The sequence below is a fragment of the Blennius ocellaris genome (assembly GCF_963422515.1).
Source record: "Blennius ocellaris genome assembly, chromosome: 15".
NCBI classification, from domain to species: Eukaryota; Metazoa; Chordata; class Actinopteri; order Blenniiformes; family Blenniidae; genus Blennius; species Blennius ocellaris.
In genome coordinates, this window is record NC_137664.1 from 18,966,287 (window position 1) to 18,982,698 (window position 16,412).

General features: G+C 41.3%; 1 protein-coding gene across 2 annotated transcripts; it reads left to right on the top strand.

The window, feature by feature from the left end:
- Positions 1-6,774: 6,774 nt before the first annotated feature.
- spp1 (secreted phosphoprotein 1) lies at positions 6,775-15,860 on the top strand. 2 transcript variants are annotated; one of them, XM_080510638.1, is made up of 7 exons: positions 6,775-6,896; positions 11,596-11,712; positions 11,799-11,873; positions 13,064-13,120; positions 13,229-13,342; positions 13,604-13,957; positions 14,673-15,860. In XM_080510638.1, the coding sequence occupies exons 2-7, from the start codon at positions 11,614-11,616 to the stop codon at positions 15,054-15,056; spliced, it is 1,083 nt and encodes a 360-aa protein (XP_080366764.1). In that variant the 5' UTR covers positions 6,775-6,896; positions 11,596-11,613; the 3' UTR covers positions 15,057-15,860. The 2 variants fall into 2 exon arrangements, with proteins under 2 accessions (XP_080366764.1, XP_080366765.1); XM_080510639.1 differs by having other exon boundaries at positions 13,604-13,951.
- The last annotated feature ends 552 nt before the right edge of the window (positions 15,861-16,412 follow it).

A 16,412-nucleotide genomic window follows, 5' to 3' on the forward strand; every position in this document is an offset into this window, starting at 1 on the left:
ACTGTGTTCTCTGTTTGTGTTACAGAGATCCACCAGATTGTCTTTGTATGAGCTCGATGGGCACATAAAGCCAGAGCCAAGCCCATTTCACAATATATTTATTTCCACAGCCTCAGTAACCACTGCTTATCCAGACAGTTTATGGACAAAGCAAAATTGTGGCAGAAAGCATCCAAACTGTGGCTGGTTTCATCATTGCTGCAGATCCTCCAGTAAAACAGACACAAATTGAGTTTCAACCACGTGTTGCTGTTTCTCTAAATTATGTGACTTTAAGGTTTTAAACTGCCCCTACTTATTCCGTTTTGACGTTTTTCATCGTGTCGCCTTCGCGTGGCAGATTACTTCAACGGGAACTCAAATCTGAGCACATACATACAAAACAGATCATCGGATAGATAACACATTAACTAAACATTATTGTTTATCCAACACACACTGATGCAACAGAGCGAGTCGGCTTCCAGTCACTTAAAGAAAATGACATGTACGAGGCAAGGTAAGACCATTGCTAAAGCCATTGATGGGGGTAAAAAACAAAAAGCCCCACTTGAGTACTATTTGCACGGGTCTGGTATTACCTGAGTATCTGTGGTCAGATACGTAACTTGATAACATTGAGCAGTATTGTCGGGATAACAGCCGTCAAGGCGTTTGTATTAAACCTGTTAAAAAAAATAGACCTAGGGTTAGTTCTCCTTCTCAATATCCTCCAATATTTCCCTTGAATTATAACAGCGCACTATGGTAGGTAATTTGTGGTGCAATTTTGACTTTACAAATTACACACATGGCACATTCGCATTAATTTGGCAGACATCCTCTGCAATTATTGAAAATCACCATTGCTTCCTAGTTAATACACGACAACCTTTCAAGTGAAAATGCTTAATTTTTGTGTTTTTTTAAAAAGGTTTGTGTTTCAAAAATGTTCTGTGCCGCCGTGGAATATTTTCAAAACAATGTCCGTTCACAAAGACATGACAGGCCACTAGTGGGTGCGATTGCTGTTGGTATTTTTTTGTTTTGTTTTGTTTTTAATCAAACCACCCACACAACGCAGAGAGACAAAAAATACGTTATAAATATTAGCAATGGTGAGTCCACAAACCTTCGTGTGGACAACCGCTTTTAAAAAGTAGTGTTTACAGCGGCTCCGGGCACCATTGTTGTGTAAACAGACACCCAAGATGCAATGAAAGTTTCTCAACAGGCCTGTGTGGGTTATCATGGAGTCGTCGTCTAGCTTCACCCACAGTGAAGAGATTTACACTTTTTGGTTAAATGAAATTCGCTGTGGATGTGAGTGTCGGTTGGTGGTTAATATTTTGGTCTTGCTTTGTTAGATGTTTGACAAACCTGCCCTGGGTGAGCGCCTCATCTCTCCCAAAGCTTTACATAGAAAGCTTCCCTGTCTTTGTTGCTTGGTCAGAGGACACAGTAGAATGAATGGTGCAAAAAAAAAAAAAAAGTGTATAATTTACCAAAGAGGGATGGTCATCGCTTGAGTAAAGTACAGTAGACGGGCCTTCTGGATTATGGCTTTCTCTGACGACTCAGTGCTTGAAAACACGTTTGAATATTTTGGTATTTTAAGTTTGTTGCTGCTGCTTCTCATGAAAAAGAGATTCTAATCTCATTGAGGGTTTTAACCTGGTTAAATGATTCAATTCAAATAATTCAATTATTTAAAAAAAAAAAAAACCCAACTTGGTGAAAGCTCTTCAACTAGTTATTGTTTTCATCACTGTGATCAATATAAACATCTGATCATTTGAATTTGGATGTTCTGACTCATCATGTAACATACTGACTTTCAATACATTTCACATCAATAAGGACTGTTTTCCTAATGTGTGCTTGTATCAAACTCAGTAAGCAGTTGTTGTGTCTCCGAACCCTTTTTTGTTCATGATAACACATAGCACCACTGGAAGAACCAGTGTTCTCACAAAGACTTACTTAATATCCTGAAGTTTGTTATTAAAATAAAGATTTCTATACTGGAGTGGCCACAGAGATGGAGGCCAAGCAAATACAAGAAGCTTCACAAGCCGCTCGCGTTACGCTTCATTCAGCTTGATTTGTCCTGAAGTGATTATGCTGTTTGAAATCAAATGGCTGTGAGATACCTGCTATTGACTATTTTAGAGTGAAATCATGAAAGGAAATGAGGGAGACATGAAAATGAAGCACCAATCTAATTCATTTTTGAGTCTCTGTTTACGGAAACGTTGCTATTAAACATGTGCATCATGGCTGTAGTGTATAATTCTCCTGTACGTGCATCAATAGATGAACAATAACAACAATGGCGGCCTCCAGAGTGTCTTGACTCCCAGTCCTTATTCTGCTGGGACTCGCTAGTTTTATTGTTGAGAGTCACTGTAATAATGATCCATACAAATAGTCTGTGTACTCCCATAGTTAATAAATATAGTGTGTTGTTCTCAGCAGACATGTGGTTTCATTAAAAAAGAAAAACAGTTGCGACCCGTGGCCCATCGTGAAAAACTAGTCATTGTCAGTGTTTCTCTCATTTCCACATTAACCTACATTAGTTTCAAAATGTTGCTGTGTAAATGTGAAACACCTGAAAGACAAACGCAACAGACTTGAAATGTTGTCATGTACACGTCGGCCTTTGATGATTGAAGGACTCCATAGTTCATCCTTATGTTCCATCTAATTTTAGTTTCATTTCCTTGCATGTTTATTTGTTTGTGCCGAGGCATCCGCAATCAAATGCTGAACCAGTCAACCCACATGTGGTATCAAGTGCATGTAATTTGACAACCTCACCACAGTTGTAACTGTATGAGTGTAAAAAGCAGCTACAGGCAGTTTTCCTTCCTTGTTTCTTTGTTTCTTTGTTTGTGTCATTCTTTTTTTTGTTGTCGCACTTTTTAGTGTTTGAAATCCCCAAAACCCCCAAACATGTACACATGTATCGATACCATCAATAATCTTAAAACGGGTGAAAAGAAATCATAAAAATAATGATCATTATGATGATTGATGTCATTATAATCTAAATCTGCCCAAACATATTTATAGGAACTAATTTTATTTACCATATGACTGCATTACATTTTTTTGTGTTATTATTAATATTGAAAAGCTCAAAATTTATTATTTATGAAATTAATTGACTGGCAGTGCTTGGAATAAAATAAATAGATTAAGACAAGGCCTCAAAAATACTTGCTGTGTTATTTCCTGCAAGTAATTTCTAGGGGGGAAATTACTGGCTCGAAAAAAGTAGCCAAAAAAAGACCTAAACTACCATTTCCAAATAAGGGATCATGTAATCAGTTTAAAACAATAGCCGCACATGTTTTGTTTGTCCTCTTTAATTGAATATATTCAGCTTCGAAACATGAACTGAAATCATGTTCCAGTGAAGAATGAAACCATAATAACTTACGACAGCGCTCTAACGAGACAATGTGGCTCCGAGACTACATGTCAATCAGTCAAACTTTATTTAAGTAGCATTTTCATCCAAGAAAATAGAGCAACAAGTGCTCACAAGAAGATATATTTGGAGGCCATATTAGAACAGACTGAATTTGTCATGAATGTTATGCAGGGATTTCACTTCTCTCCACTGTGTTGATGTTATTTGTTCTGTTTATGAGAATTAGCTTTGAATTTAATGTGGTTATTTGTGTTTACTGGAGGGACACTGCTTCAGTACTTATTTACTGTGTCAGGACAACAGTACACGATAGTTCATTTCAATTGTTTTGCTTTTGCTTGATCTCACTGGGTTAAATAGGTGTTTTGGAAGGATGGGGGGAGGGGGGGGGGGGGGGGGGGGGGGCACTGCACCCAGCCAACCAACCAATCAAATAAACAACCAGCCAACCACCCAGCCAGAGTTTTCAAAATGTTCCACCTTGGGAGCCGTTTGATAAAAAAAGATGCAATGAAAGGTTTTCATTTTCACTTGAAAATGTCATCGTGTAAAACTCAAAACAAAATCTCATGTTTTGAGACAATGTTTTTGTTACTGCAGATTGTAAATGGCGTATTTCTGCAGTTGCGCCACTACAGAAATGCATCAAGTGCTGAAAAGTCACCGTTACTTTTATGGAACTGTTTTCCACTGCCTTTAATGGTGCTGTTTGTATGCAGATGATAGCATCCTGTGATTCTGTAAGACCATCCATCGTGACGACACTCTAATGATTCAACAGAGGAACAAAACATTTTGCTCCTCAGACCATTTTTGAATGCCTATTAATTGTTGTCATTGCACGATCATGACTGCGTGGTCGTGCTGAGGCAGAATTTTATGTAAAGCAGAACCATAAACTCCAGACGAGATGTGACCTCAGACATATAAACATTTCTGTTCCTGGATGAAAAACTGCCAAACGTGCCCTGACACATTCATCCCAGACTTGTGCTGCTTTATTCCTCCACCAGTCCTTTTCCTTCAAACACACACAGTGACCCTGGGTCATCTTTGGAACATCCATGTTAGCTGTCAGTTCAGTTTTAAATACTGTATCAAGATAATCCATTAATAAACATACAAAATGCTAAAATAGAAAAAGAAGAAAGAAGATCAACTTTGAGCTTGTCAGTCTTATTCCAGGTGATAGCAGGTGATCGTGTATTGTAATGAAGACAAAAACTCTGTAACAGATCAATAAAAACATGCATTCAAACAAATTAGTTCTACATTTATTAAACAGGAGAACAAAAAGGAATAAGCAGTAACGAGCTGTATGTTAGAGTGTCGACAAAAAAATGTACTTGGGGTTGTTATGTAATTTTATGTGAAAAGCCACTGATGTCTGCTGGCTTGTGCTCTTCGTGTTGTCGCTTTTCCCGTTCTTCTTTTTTGTACCACTTTGAGATTCACAAATGTAAAGTGAACCACAAATAAAATGCATTATTGCTATTATTCATGTACCATTTTTTTTGACAGATGTCACACAAAGTTGAGTCATTTATCACATGTTCTGCTTTACCTCAGAAGAACATACAGGGGAACATAGCAGAAAGATAAGACAAGATAAGATAAGATATTATTTGAAGATAATGCTGGTAGTGATTGGATTAAATATGATATTGTGACTATTACTCAGTATCAATAAATGTCTCATGTACAATTCACACAGGGGTTTATTTGTTTTCCTCACAGTATTTTTTAATTGGTGGCATTGTTAAAAAAAAAAAAACCATAATATTGTACATGTCAAATTTATCAGATATTAAATGAAGTTTTCATGAATTTGTACTTTTTGCATGAAACACAGCTGGAGTGTCTGTCCTACCGAACCCAATGTCTGAAAGTGTTGTTTTTTTTGCCATCGCATCTTTATGTAACCAAGTTTACACACATGTTAGTGTGACAGACATCCACACACAGACACTCAGACATTTTACTGTAATTATGGGTTAAATCAGGGGAAGACTTGAGTTTTAATGATCCAGTCATCTCTCTGAGTGTGAAACACAAATTATAAAAGTATTCAGAGAATGTCTGGGTGAAAACCACCTCCCAACACCAACACCCCAGTATCTGTATTTTCACTTTCACCTCATGATAATGTTAATGTTTGCGACATCTACTGAAAGTATTGGAAAGTATGACATGGGAAGTTGCACTGACCAGGTATTTAAGTAGAAGTACAACTACATGGGCTTTGTCATTCCCATCCTCAAGACACTGAACCTCAAACTGCTCCCATTGGAGGGACAGTGCATCTCACATCACAGCCACTTTCATTTGTTCAGAATTAATCAATACGGGATTAATGGTTTAGCCTTCTGCTATTCCGGGTGGGTTTTGAGGGGATAGAGGAGAGGAAAGGGGGACAGACAAAAAGACAGAGATCCACTTGGTGAAGATCGATCAAGGCAGAAGACAAAGAGATTTTAAAACTTCTACTCTGCATTTGATTTTGGGGGAATCAATCATTCTCACGCCCACATACATGCGTAAAGCTAACCTTCACAACTTTAGTTGTTACCATGTTCCTTAAATCTATAGAAACATTGTGTATAAGGATTTCTGGTTGTTTCCTCAAGTGCAGTTTTAGAGTTAGGTTTCTGATCCCACATGGTAAAACAAGGACGTACATGTACACAAAGATATATAGTGTGGGAGAGAAAGGAGAAAAAAACCAAACCCGTCTCCCTTTGTGTGTCACTTTGAGACAAATCATCTTGTTTTTGCAGACAAATTGTCAATTACCCAGCAAGACCTCAGTCAGATGATTTTTCTTGTCTGTGAGGAAGATGAATCACAGTCATACCACCTACTTGTATGAGTTTCAGTATTTTCCCAGAGCCTGTCACTGCACGTCCTTAAATTAACTTCATACTGTCAGTGTGTGTGTGTGTGTGTGTGTGTGTGTGTGTGTGTGTGTGTGTGTGTGTGTGTGTGTGTGTGTGTGTGTGTGTGTGTGTGTGTGTGTGTGTGTGTGTGTGTGTGTGTGTGTGTGTGTGTGTGTGTGTGTGTGAAGGAGGAAAAAAGGCAGAAAAGTGGCTTCGCATACTTCTGTCTGGACTGTAAATGTCTGCATGTCTTCACTGATGTATTTGTCTTTGCATTGTGTGTGTGTGTACCCCCACACCACCAACCACAGGAAGAGTGGGAGAGAGGGAAAGGGGAGAGAGAGAGAGAGAGAGAGAGAGAGAGAGAGAGAGAGAGAGAGAGAGAGAGAGGTGGACCCGGGGTGGTTAACCTCACGACGTCACGAGCTGTGAGGTGATTGGCTGCAGACGGAGGCTGGAAGGTTTATAAGCCCACCAGGAGTCCAGCTTCCAGCAGCAGCAGCATCAGCGAGCAGCATCCAGGGACACCCGGGAGCTAAAACTAAAGAGCAAACCAGACACCAGCAGGTTCCTGAAGCTTCCCTCCATCTGCAGACCAGGTCAGAGTGACAATATTTACCTTGACGTGTGCATGGATGGTGGCGTCTCTGAATATGTGAGGAAAAGTGGCAGTTGAGGCTCATGTTTGCACAAACTGCTGAAGATGTTCTTGTTCTGTGGAAAACTTGTAAAACCTTGATAAATGGTTCCTTTCATGCATCAAAATGTGGGGTTGGATATTCTTTCCTTTGTGTGGAAACACTGGAAAACGAGCTTTCCATTTGATGGATGATGTGTTGCTGCTTCCTCCTGGGCCGGTCACTGGCAGCCAAAGGGCCACAGCCTCAGATCCTCATTCTCACCTCCAGTCTGTTTGTCCAATCAGATATCAGCAACACGATGAAGTCTCCATGCATCTCTTTATACTTGTGTTTTTTTCTGCTTTAAGCGCTGATTTCTGTTCAGATGCAACAACGATTGTGACTCACATCCTGCAACGACACGTCGATGTTGCAGCCGCCAAATGTGAATGAGTCTGAGTTTTCCCGGAGCACATTTCTGTGCTCAGGGTTAAAAATCTGTTAATCAAAAAGCAACTTCAGGTAATTGTTTGTTAGTGTAAATGTTACTTGATGATAAGCCCTTCACAGAGCTTCAACCAGGTTGTGTCCACCCATCCTCAGTGACTTTTTTCTGAAGTTCAGGAGTAATTTATGTGTAAATGTTGGACTTTCTAACCTTTTCACCAATGTTGTTAACAGTGAGAGGACTTTTCCTGCCAATTGGAGGCTTTAATTGTAAATCTGCACGAAAGCTTATTTTACAATCCCAATTTTTCTTAAAGCAAATTCACTATTGCATTTTGTGTTCTGATTCAAAAATGTTTTAATCCCAACTTATTCCTTTTTATCAGTATTTCTTTACCAAACAAGACAATTAGGAAAAGAGGCACCGCACTGATTCCCCGATTTCAGAAGAACTCTGCTGACCCATTTATATAAGGGGCTTATTTCTTATTTCTGAGCTCAGCAGTTGACTGCAACAGAAGGCTTCCTGTGATTGGTCTTAGTGGGGAAGCGAAGGCGGGGGTCTCTGATTGGCTGATTACTACAAAGACCAGGAGGAAGAAGCTGTGGGCAGTTTGGGATGATGTGTCACATCAGCAGGGCCAGTACTCACTAACACACACACACACACACACACACACACACACACACACACACACACACACACACACACACACACACACACACACACACACACACACACACACACACACACACACACACAGTGACAGCACATAAGTGACCTTGCAGCTCAAGTCTACCGCCCTCCTCTGGGGGGCACCAGAGAGCTTCAGGTGGGTTTAGTCACCCAGAGATGCTTTAACCACCCATTCAGGTTTGTTTTAGTGAATCAAATATGTGCATCTCTTCGATTTTTTGCCGTTTCTCAAAGTGTGTGGGTTTGTATGGCATCAATACAACACCCGTAATACATGCTGCACATTGTGTTTCATGCCACATTGTAATTTATAGCTGAATGCACATGAGAAGACACAATTGTTAGTTGCAACAAAAGGCATGATTTTAAACTAGATATCTGGTAGGCCTGCGAGGTAAAGGTAAAAAGTAAAAAAAAAAAAGGTATCTGATTAAGAGCTGAAATATCTGGGGAAAAGGTCATACAAAATCAGAAAGTGTTTTTAGCCATCAGAGAAAATTCCCAGCTACATTTATTATCCCTTGATTGATTACAATTGTACAAGACATGCTTGTGCTCATTTCAGCTTATTTGAATGAGCAACATTTGAAGGAAAGGAGAGACTGAAAAGTCCTGTTTGATGAGCAAACCGAGCTGAAACAGTTGGAAACCTGGGTGCGCAGGTTTTCAGAATAAAGTCGAAACTATAGATGTTTTGGTTCTTTGGTCTGGAAATTAGACTAAAACAAGGACCAGAGACCAACTCTGGAAGTGCAGCAAAAACAAGCAAACAGCAAAAACCTTTCTCTAAAAACAACAATGAGCAAAACTAAAACATCTGAGTGATAAATATGAAGACAAACTGCACTGTTGTGCTAGCAAAACCAATAAAGAAATAATAATAATAATAATTAATAATAGAAGAAAACAGCCTCCAAAACACACTGTTAGAAAAGGGTGAAATTAAATTAAAATATTATGAATTCTCTCAAAATATTTTTAAAAAGTGACAGGAAATAATAAATGGCCAGTTTTGTGATCTACTAAAGAAACAATGTTTTCCATTAAGCTTATAACCTTGAACACCAATGCTGCTTATTACCATTGAAAATCCTGGGTGGATGATAAAATGTGTTGAAAGAAACTTAAAACTTAAAAACACGATATACGATTGAAACATTGTGTTTAATGTGATTCGATTATTGGATATTCTCTGAATTCAGGTAATACTTAATGTTGATCTATTGGTCACAGTTTCTCTACCATGAGTCAGAGTGAATCATTTCAACTTATTAAGATTATTCACAAAAAAAAAGCCAAAGCTCAGTTCAAGACTTGGGGCTCATTTTCCTGACCACATTTTCAAGTGAAAATCCACACCTTTGTTACATTCTGGATGTCCGTTCACACAACAACAATGCTGCTCAGAGCCACTGAAGACGCACTTTTTTGAAAAGGGCTTCCAAGGTAGAACTTTTCAAAAATGCTCTGACTCCAACCTGCACGAGTATAATAGTTCTTCTGCACATGCCTGAGTAGACAACAGTAACAATGTTTGCCTCCAGAGTGTCCATATTGTCCTCGGACTTGGTGGTTTTATAGTCACAATCACCCGGAGCAGCGATCCAGCTCGGTCCTTGTCCATACGAATACCCTTGTACTCGCCATTGCTAATGTTTATAGCCTGTTTGTGTGGTTTCAACGCAAAAACAACCAACAGCACCCATCCGTGGCCCAACATCCTAACTACGCCGTTTTCAGCATTTCTGCCGTTTCCCTGTAAAAGCAAAACTTTCGTGGGATGAACATGTAAAAACGATGCATTTTCACTTGAAGATAAACACGGGGCCTTAACTAGATGTGTCACCACTCTTGCAATAACATCCAAAACCCTTCATTGTGTTTTTGTTTTTTTCTGGTTTTGTGTAGCTAAAATAAGCAAGCTGAGACGCTTCGGTTTGTTTATCTGGCCTGCAATCCTCAAGCTAAGCTAACTTTATCTACACATTTAGCCCCAAAGCATAAGAGTAGCGTTGAACCTCCTGCCTGAGACTTGGCAAGAAAACTTGTAATTATCAGAGCAGCGTAGCTAATCACAGCTCTTCCCTGGACTTTAATCTACCATTAACCTCCAAACCAAGCCTTTACCCCCTGACAGCCTGTAAAAAAGAAACACGACATGCATAAAAACGTCACTCAGTCCTGCTCCTCGTGTACAACGACCCCCCCAGAGCAGCAATCATTTCGAGAGCACAATCTTATCTCCACACACCAGAACGTACCCTCAAACATCCCATACGAGGTTAAACATGACATAAACCAGGGCCAGGCATTGAACGTGGTCCTCACAAGGATAGACCAACAAAGACACTCACGCACGCAGTCCACATGGGCGTCAGTCATGTTTCGTCTGCCCTGTGGCTTTCCATTTATAACCTTGTGAATTACACAGTATAGGAAGAGTCCCTCATTAAATAAAGTTGAAGCGAGCAGTCAGACACACACAAAGAAATGTTTGTTTCTGGACTTCAACATGCTGCTTACGAGGCTGGGCTGCAGTCTGTTTCTGCTGCGAGAAACTATAGGGAAAGAGAGAGAGAGAGAGAGAGAGAGAGAGAGAGAGAGAGAGAGAGAGAGAGAGAGAGAGAGAGAGAGAATATACAAGAAGTGACAGTATTGTGTTTTAACCAGAGGTTTCGGATTTTTTCCGAACAAAGTTGTGAATAAAGACTTTACAAAGATTACAATAATACAATAGATTAAGATCATTGTTGCTTAAAGTCACGCAGCCATCTTCAAATCTGGGCCTTGTGTTTGTTTATAACATGAAAAGAAGAGAATCGGGAACAAAATGTAGCGAAGAAATCAATTAGCATGTAAACTTTAGGCTCTCAGTCTAAAAGATAAAAAATACAAACTCAGGTTATTAACACACATAATTCACAATTACATTTTTTGTTTGCGAGAGACATAAATCGTCAGGAGGAGCGTCACATGTTGACTGACAGAAATACGAGCTCGACTGAAACAGCAGTCGCTCCGTACGACGTCGGTCTTTCTCTCTTTAATCCCTTCTGCCAAACACCCAGCAACCAATCTGATTGCCCCCACTGAGTGGTAGCTGTTATTTTTCTGACATATTCTGGATGAAAATCCACCAGAAGCCTCCCGGCTCGCAAAAGCTGCACAAACCACACTCCTGCAAAGATGTGATTTTCTCGCTCTGATGACAGAGAATATGTTTTGACACAGAGTCGTCAAGGACGCACAACTGCTCCTCGAGGTCTGTAATTTAGAGTCTTGATGACTTCCGGCGACATATATCGAGCCAGGGGAAGGTTATGTGACCATGAGAGCCCCTCAATTTGGAAGAGTGTGGGTGAAAGACCGGCTGGGCTCGCTTTCATTTGGACAAGTTATTGTGTTCCCTGTAAAAGTTATGGCCATGAGATGATTATATCTGGTGACCGGACGAAGTCTTTGTACGATCTCTTTTTGTGGATTTATTGTGCTGAGAGTTGAACTTGCGTGCTTCTGGTTCTGTCTCCCATCCAGACACGAAACTGTGACAAAATGAAAGTGGCCGTTGTTTTCGTCCTGCTCTTCGCCACAATTCTCTGCCAGCCGGTGAGAAAGGTGTCCATGAGCAGCTCAGAGAGCTCTGAAGAACTGGTGAGTGTCTGGAGAGAGGCGGTGGCTGGAGATTGGTTGGCGTCACAAAGGTAAACATGGAGGACTTTCCCTTGTCTTGTCTGCAGGCGAGACGACCAGCACCTCCCGCCATGAAGAAACAGGCGCTGCTGGCTCCTCAGACTCGTGCCGGACCTGCACAGGTGAAATAGTGTTGATCGCACCTGCATCCGTTTCTTTACATAGCTCCCTTTTACACTTTCATGTCCGTCCATCCATCCATCCATCCATCCATCCATCCCACACTATTAGACCCATTAAATTACAAGAACTTAAAATAATAATAAAGCATGGATTTTATGCAGCGCTTTTCAGGACACTGAAAGATGCTGAACATTGCATTATTAATTCGCTCCACATTTAAGGTACATTTGGGCAACTTTCTTACCACTCCATGCAAGTAAAGCAGCGTTAAACACATTTCAGTTCAGCTTCCTCACAGCGCTTGATTTCATCTTGAGTGAGCCAGGCCGGTAAAGTGTACTGGCATCATAAACTTTAAAGTCAGACTTTTAAAGTTTTTCTTTGTTGTGGTGCAGTGTATAGGTGAGGGAAGTGTCAACATAAAGCCAATTTAAATGAAGATTTCTAGAGCAAAATACAGTAAAATGTCAAAAAAAAAACATTTGATATCGCCGCATTTTCTTACAAACTCACCCAGACAATGCTTGGAGGCTAGTTTGATAGCAACGAGGTGGCTAACCTTCATGGCAGCATCTCCAATAGCTCAATCATGGGTCTTGATGTTGGGTTGGGTTTAATGATGTTGGTAGGCCAACTTCCATTAAATGAATTACAAAGGCGATGCAGGAACCGGGGGCGCATGCAAAGTCCACACGGAAAGACCCAAGTTTGAATGCAACCAAGGCTTTTCTCTCACTGTGAGCCAACACCAGGTCACCTCGTGTCAGTGAGCATCGCTCAATAGTCAAAAGAGCATCACTTTTCACAAAAGATGGTCTCTTGAACTTGCAGATGAATACCAAAGTTGTGTGCCGTCGTCTCTCAGGTGTTTGAAGTGGAATCATGAAAAATAAATGTGACCAGAAGTTGTGTTGCTTTTTGGAAAATCATCTCACGACTTTCAACAAATTCCTGGGATGAAACTCACCTTCATCGTCAGGCTACGGTTTCCTTCTTTTAATCCAATAAAAACTTTCATCTTTGATAGGTTTTCTTTCCTATTAGAATTCAGTTAAGAAGCAGAGTGAACCACTAAATAATTTCTTCCGGCTGGGATTTGCTTATGGCATGAATAAAGAAGCAATAACAGCAAGAAGTGAAAAGTGAAATGGAAATTAATCACATTTATGGCATCTCTCTGATGTTGCAGAGTGTTGCAGCTGCTGCCGAGTCAGATGAGAGCACCGAGAGTTCGGACGAGGACGAGGTGAGTCAATTTCATCAGCAATGAAATTATAATCACAACTTACCAGAACTGTCATGCTCGTCAAACCTGGTCCCGCTGAAGATTCAAAACTTTTCATGCTTTTCACAGGAGGAAGCTGCCGTCCAGTCTGCCGGCGTGGACACAACCTCAACTCCTGACACTGCCTCCGTCGACAGCAAAGACAGCGATGAAGACGATGATGACGATGAAGCAGAGGAGGATGTGAGTGTAAACGCAGAGGGCGACGACGTTTTCCTCTCGAGATAAGATTTGAAAAATTCTACTGAATCCCAACAAAACCACAATAACCATGATGGCTATACACATTGGCTTGTTACTGACTTGAGCAACCTGTAGTTTTAAACTTGGGGTAAATTAAAATGCAGTACGTCAAAGTAAAAGCAATCACACCTTTACTGTGAACTACCATCAAATCAGATTTTTACTCATGAGTGCCCCGGCTGGCCATTTCTCTGTTTCTAGGAAACCGAGGAGGAGGAAGAATCCAGCGACAGCTCCGACTCCGAGTCCGGTGAGGCCTCCACCCCCTCGCCCAGCGACGTCCCGGTGGTGGTGACAGATGAGCCCCTGGTGGAGACCACCGTGGAGCCCACCGTGGAGCCCATCGAGCCCACCATCGTCACCGACAACGACAGCGGCCGCGGCGACAGCCTGGGTTACCCCAGCGACTACAAGTCCATCATCTACGTAGAGGACAAGTCCTACCACAAGGCTCCCTCTCCCTACAAGTCCTACGAGTACATGGGCAAGAAGATGGCCTACGACATTCCCAACGGCAACGAGGTGGAGAAATCTCTGAAGGTGTACAAGGTACAGGTTAGTTTTGTGGTTTCCCGATCAAATCGGAGCTATGATGCTAGCGCTTTCAAACATGTTTGCTCAGTAGGACATAAAACCTTTTTGGTTACAATCAGCAGTTGATTGGCTGATATTTCGTGACTGCCGGCCTGATTTCTACAGGCCTGTACATATAGAAATATTCAATCTGACAAACCTGATTCAACATGACGCATGAAAATATGTGTCTGACATTTAGCATTATGAGCAGGTAATCTACCATCTATCTTTTCTCATCAAGCTTTATTACTTGTAAACTGCTCAATATAGAGGCAGCTGTCGCTGGTAGATTGCATTTATGTGGCTCAAAGAAATCTATGAGAGTTTTTCTGTGAGAAACGATAAAACCCTCATGTCATATACTTTTGGACTAGGTATGCACTGTATCAGTCATGTTTTTAATCATGTGTAGCATGCAGCACGGCTCGGAGTAAAGTCTTCCTGGATCCATTGGTCCAAATGTCTCTGGTGATTAAGTTGCTGGTGTTGTACAAATTATGAACCTGATCGTTTGTCAGAAAATTATTCACAGTCTCTCCTGCATACCTGCTGACTCTTACCGTCATGTAATACTGGCCGGGTGGTATCAGGAGTCTTTCAGTTGTACAAGCACGGGTTACTCGGTTCACTGTCAGACCCTGATTGGTGCATCACTAATGTGGACACAGACATGACGCTCCCCTTTCTCTTGCAGGCTCTTCAGATCCACTCGGACCTCCTGGAGGAGGACACCAGCACTCCCGAGGTGGAGAGCCAGGGCCTGGACGCCCGCCAGGCCTCCCTCCCCGAAGAGGAGAGCGTGGGTGCGACTGAAGCCACCACCAGCGAAAGCTCCAGCACCCCTGAGGAGGAGGAGGAGGAGGAAGAGGAGAGCACCAGCACCGCCGCCGACAGTGCCAGCGCCAGCCAGGAGTCCGAAGACGAGGAGAGCCAGAGCAGCGAGGAGGCGACGGCCACGCCCGGCGCTGCCGACGACGACGACTCGGACGAGAGCGAGAACTCTGAGGGCGACTCGGAGGAGGACGCGGTCACTCCCAACGCCACCACTGACATGCCTGTAGTCATCACTGCCAAATAAGCTCCGCCCACAAGGAGCGGATGGAGTGGAGGGTGGTGTTAGAGTCACAGAAAAAGCACAAACTGCAAATGTTTTCCACTGCAGGATCAAACAGGGACGACTCGTTTTGTATTAACACCAATGTATTAAGACGGTTGGGTTTTTTTGTAATTTGTTTGTCCATCCGTCAGAAAGGAGATGTTTTTATTTAAGTAAAGCGATAATCCTGTGGTCCGGGTAAATCCAATGTTTGATCCCGCAGGGGAAAATAAAAAGCCCAATTCATCAGATGTGGCATAATAACAAACTGCTACCTACAACAAAAGGTCCGAGACCTCATGACCTTAAAGCCGCTCTGTTTCCACAGGGCACGAGGTCAAATCTGGAAAAAAGCAACAGAAGACGCTGAGTCCTGATATCTGCACTAGCACAACACACTATCTAATCATTACTCAATTACTGCCTTCAGCATTGTTCCTTTGTGCTTTTGAAATAAAAGAAAAGTCAACCTGTTTATTTAATTGCTTGTAATCATTTTGAAGATAACGGAATTCAGACTTGACATTCATTTGCCGCTACAGCGCTTAGCTTTCTCACTTGTTGCTCCTTAAATACGCTAGTGTAGATACAAGGATGGTAAATACGGAAAGTGCAGGTTTCAGTCAGGTTAAAGACGCAAACACACATGAATAGAAATAAACCAGCCCTGTTGATTTGCACAGTTTTCTATCTACACTACATGTTGTTTGTCCCATGTTGTTTACTGTTTTGTATCATATTGTACCATTTCTGAAGTCTTAATAAATTCTTTTTCATAAAAATGAATCCGAGTTGTTCTGATTTGTTTCAGATGTTTAAGGAGGACAGAGGAAAAAAATAAGTGCATGCGATTAATTGGACTTTCTTTACCAAGCAAATACAGTATAATCATAAATCAGAATGAATCGGTCTGTTGATTTCTATGGCATGAAACATTATTGGGTCATATTTTTACATCAAAATGACATCCATATGAGAATATTTACAATACACAAGATCAAATTCGAAATGGTTCATGGTCAAATGTGCAGTTTGTCTGCGTGTGTACTTGTAGTTGTGCTTGGTTTCATTGTAAAACTTTGTTTTGTGCAGTTTCATCATGCCACACGTTTCATTTTTGGCTTTCACATGTCGCACAAACGTTATTTGTGGAAGGAGGATTGTTTTGGTTGTGTGAGGCGCAGTTTACACTACATTTTCAAGTGAAAACAGGAAACTTGTATTTCGTTTTGAGGGTCCCTTTATACACCAATGGGGCTCTTGCAAAACGACTCCTCAGGTGAAACTTTTAAAAAATGCTCCTATTCCATTTTCGTGGAAATGGGGGAAGTGATACTC